Here is a 3,469-nt window from a genome sequence, read left to right on the forward strand (position 1 = left end):
AGAAAAATCGAGTGATATGCAAATAATTAATTTTCATATTCTGTGTTTATGTGTTGCTGAGAAAGGGTGAGAAGAAAGAAAAGGGAGAAATAAAGTACACGTATTTATCTTTCTCTTTGATAAAAAAAAAAAAAAAAGTCTCGAAAGGATACGTGTTTAATTATATCGAATAAAACTTATATATGTTTGTGTGTGTGTCTGAGCAAATCAAGTTCTCTATATTTATATTCTTCTTTTCCCAGCGATATTCTCCCTAATACATATGTGCATCTAATATATATATATATATATATATTTTGTTTTTTTTTTAAAGACGTTAACAAATAAAGGTCTTTCTTTCTAATTGGTGGATCCCTTTCGAAGAATACTAGCATGATAATTCAATGTTAATAAAATTGTTTCTTAAACAAAATTACTAAATCCATATCCGATTCAAAATAACAAAAAAATTATACTAGTATTACGTATTAATCATCAGTACTCTAAGAAATACTTAAACTTCAATTAAAACCAATTTGGAAATGAGAGGATTTCAATTCAACGCCTTTGTGGTGGAGTGAACTCTACTCCACAAAAGTTATTCTACATTAGCAAATATAGCACAAATACGGGAAATATTTTTGTTGAGCAACTTAATAAACTAATTATTCATTATTCATTTAAAAATACATTAATAAGGGAAATTAAAACAACATTTATATATGGATGGATCACTGGGGAAGTTTGTTGAGCTTGCAGTAAGCGTAGTCTTTGAACATCTTAGACTTGTATTTTGGAGGGTTTTGCTCGTTCAGAAGCTGCGGAATCGGTCCGACGACGAACTCCGGTGGTGGCTCTAAGAATACAGGCCATGACATCCTTGCCTTCTCCTTGTTCACTGTGGTTCTATGGAGTACGCTCTTGTAGTATCCATTGCTTGCAATCTGCGCGATGCAATTCATTATTATATACATACACATATACGCTATATTTTGAAATTTGCTTCTTTGTATATCCATGGAAAAAAAAAAAAAATTATCATCGATATGGCCAGGCACTCATGCACACAAGCTGATATTTTAGGTGAGATCTATTTTCTATTAGTTATAGAGTTCCATACCAGTAATGCCACTAAAATATTTTTCATTGATAATTACTTGTAGCACTAAGAGCATCTCTAATACAATGCTATAATTAACGTGTCAATTGCAAATTTAGCGTTTGAGTGTAAAAAAATTCTTTCCAATGCAATACTATTTGTTGCGTCAAATTTCTCATATGCTATACTTTGTGACAAATGTCTCGCTAAGTATAGTATATGAGAAATTTAACATTTGATTGCTATTGGTTGAAATGTTTACTTTTTCATGTAATCAATGCAACTTTTACATTTTCTAATTATTTTAAACATAAAAATTTACTTTTACAACTTTCAAAGCTTAATAATTATGAAAAAAGTAGATTTAACATTTCAAATAGCATTATGTATTGGAGTAAAAATGAAAATAACATACTATATTAACTTTTTGATGATAATTAAATATACAATTGACATTAACACTTGGAGATGATCTAAGTCGCTCATATTAATAATAGTGTTAAAGTCATGCCAAAACAGTGGTCGTTGGTATAGCCTAGTTGTACCGCAACATGTTTGAATCCTTTAAAAAATAAAATAAATAGAAGTAAAGCAATAGATTAAAAAAAATAAAAAATTGATCCCCTCATCACATGCACAAAACTATTCAAGATCACACATAAATTCATAATATTTGTAAATATGCAAAAGTCATAGCAAGTACGCACTTCAATCTGATCGCCCATGTGTACGATAATGGCAGAGGGGATGTAGTTGGCGTCGATCCAATGTTCGTCTTTGAGAACCTGAAGACCAGGAACATCATTCGGAACCAGAATTGTTAGTGCCGACATGTCAGTGTGTGCGAGAACTCCGAATGTTTGATCTGGCCTCGGACACGGCGGATAGTAATTGATCTTCATCATGTACTCCAGCTCTTCCCCTCCATATGCCTCATTCATAGCATTCGCTTCCAACCCTAACCCCAGTGATAGACACCTGAATACTTTATCTGCAAACCCTCGTATATGCTTCGTGTACTCCTCGTTCGCCTCTCTAACAAAATATAATGATGATCATACATGGTATCTTAACAAACACAGATGTATATACAGTGGCGGAGCCAGATTTCTATTTCATTGTGGGCATATATTAAATTTTCATCTTAAAGTAATAAAAAAGGGTACAATTCGGTGGAAACTTAAAAAAAAAAAAAAAAACTGTATTTCAACAGGACAAAATGGAGAAAATCACAAATTTTTGATGATTATTTAAAAAAAAAAACTCATTGGAGGCAGGTGACCCACCCATCTGCTCTGCCACTTATGAGTAATGACTAATATATATATATATATATATATATATATAACGTATTACAGTTTCACTATATATTTAAAATTTTGATAAAGCTGTTTAATTCGTTTCATAATGAGTTTATTTTTTTTAAAGAAAAAATGAGTTCAGAGCCATGTAATATCAAATGAAATTACAAATGCACCTTTGCACGATAGGGATATATATTGTGCATGAATGGAGAAATAAAACATTTAAACACGGATATATATCTTAAAATACATATAAAGATTGATGAAAACCTGTAATCGGAAGGATTTTTGGGCCAAAATTGGCAGTTAATGCGAGAAGGAGGCCATATCCTGTGGAAGAGATGATCACCCCATGGTTTCTTTCCATTCTCGAGCTTTTGGTGTTTGGTGCCGTACCCTTCGGCGGACTGGGCATCACCCGGCTTGGCGTAAACCTCTTTCTCCTCCTGCGGGAGCCCGAAAAACTCCGTCCCCGCCTCCTGCAGCCTGCGTATGACCTCGGCAGGGATGCCGTGGTTCACCGCCTGAAAGAAACCCCACTCTTTGCTCGCCTCCGCAATGCGGCGGACTAGGTTTTCCTCGTCGGGATCGCTCAGATCTATGACGGGGATCTCCGGGATCGGGCCGCGGAATGTGGTGGCGACGGGCTGCTCGGTCTCTGGCATTACGAACTCCGCGGGGATTGTGTGGGAGCTTAAGGAAGCAATGACTTGGACTCTCTCAACCTCCATGGTTAACTGTAAGCTAGGGCAAAGCTAGTTCTTAATTTGTTGTGTTTAATGAGATATGCCAACAATTTTAATGTATTTATATACAAGCTATAAAATATGCGTATTGAGTTGGGTGCACGAGTTAGGTAGTAAAGTCTTAGAATGAAGGGTATAAAAGTAAAACCAACACGTAGATATAACCGGGTTTCTTTTTGAAAATTGACATCAATGTTTTCCCCCTGTTACATTTGATTACAACATAAATAATATTTTGGGTAAAATTTAAATAATTGTTGAAATATATCCTCATTATCCAAAACAGAATACTAAAATTTAACTACCCGACAAACTTTAAAGCTTTTATTTTTATTTTTATT

General features: G+C 34.2%; 1 protein-coding gene across 1 annotated transcript; it reads right to left on the bottom strand.

The window, feature by feature from the left end:
* Window positions 1-710: 710 nt before the first annotated feature.
* On the bottom strand, window positions 711-3,113 carry LOC21406496 (flavonol synthase/flavanone 3-hydroxylase). Its single transcript, XM_010094061.1, has 3 exons — window positions 2,653-3,113; window positions 1,786-2,113; window positions 711-923 (listed from the first exon to the last, which is right to left on the bottom strand). The coding sequence occupies exons 1-3, from the start codon at window positions 3,111-3,113 to the stop codon at window positions 711-713; spliced, it is 1,002 nt and encodes a 333-aa protein (XP_010092363.1).
* Between the last annotated feature and the right edge of the window lie 356 nt (window positions 3,114-3,469).

The sequence above is a fragment of the Morus notabilis genome, unplaced genomic scaffold (genome assembly GCF_000414095.1).
Source record: "Morus notabilis unplaced genomic scaffold, ASM41409v2 Scaffold337, whole genome shotgun sequence".
Lineage (NCBI taxonomy): Eukaryota > Viridiplantae > Streptophyta > Magnoliopsida > Rosales > Moraceae > Morus > Morus notabilis.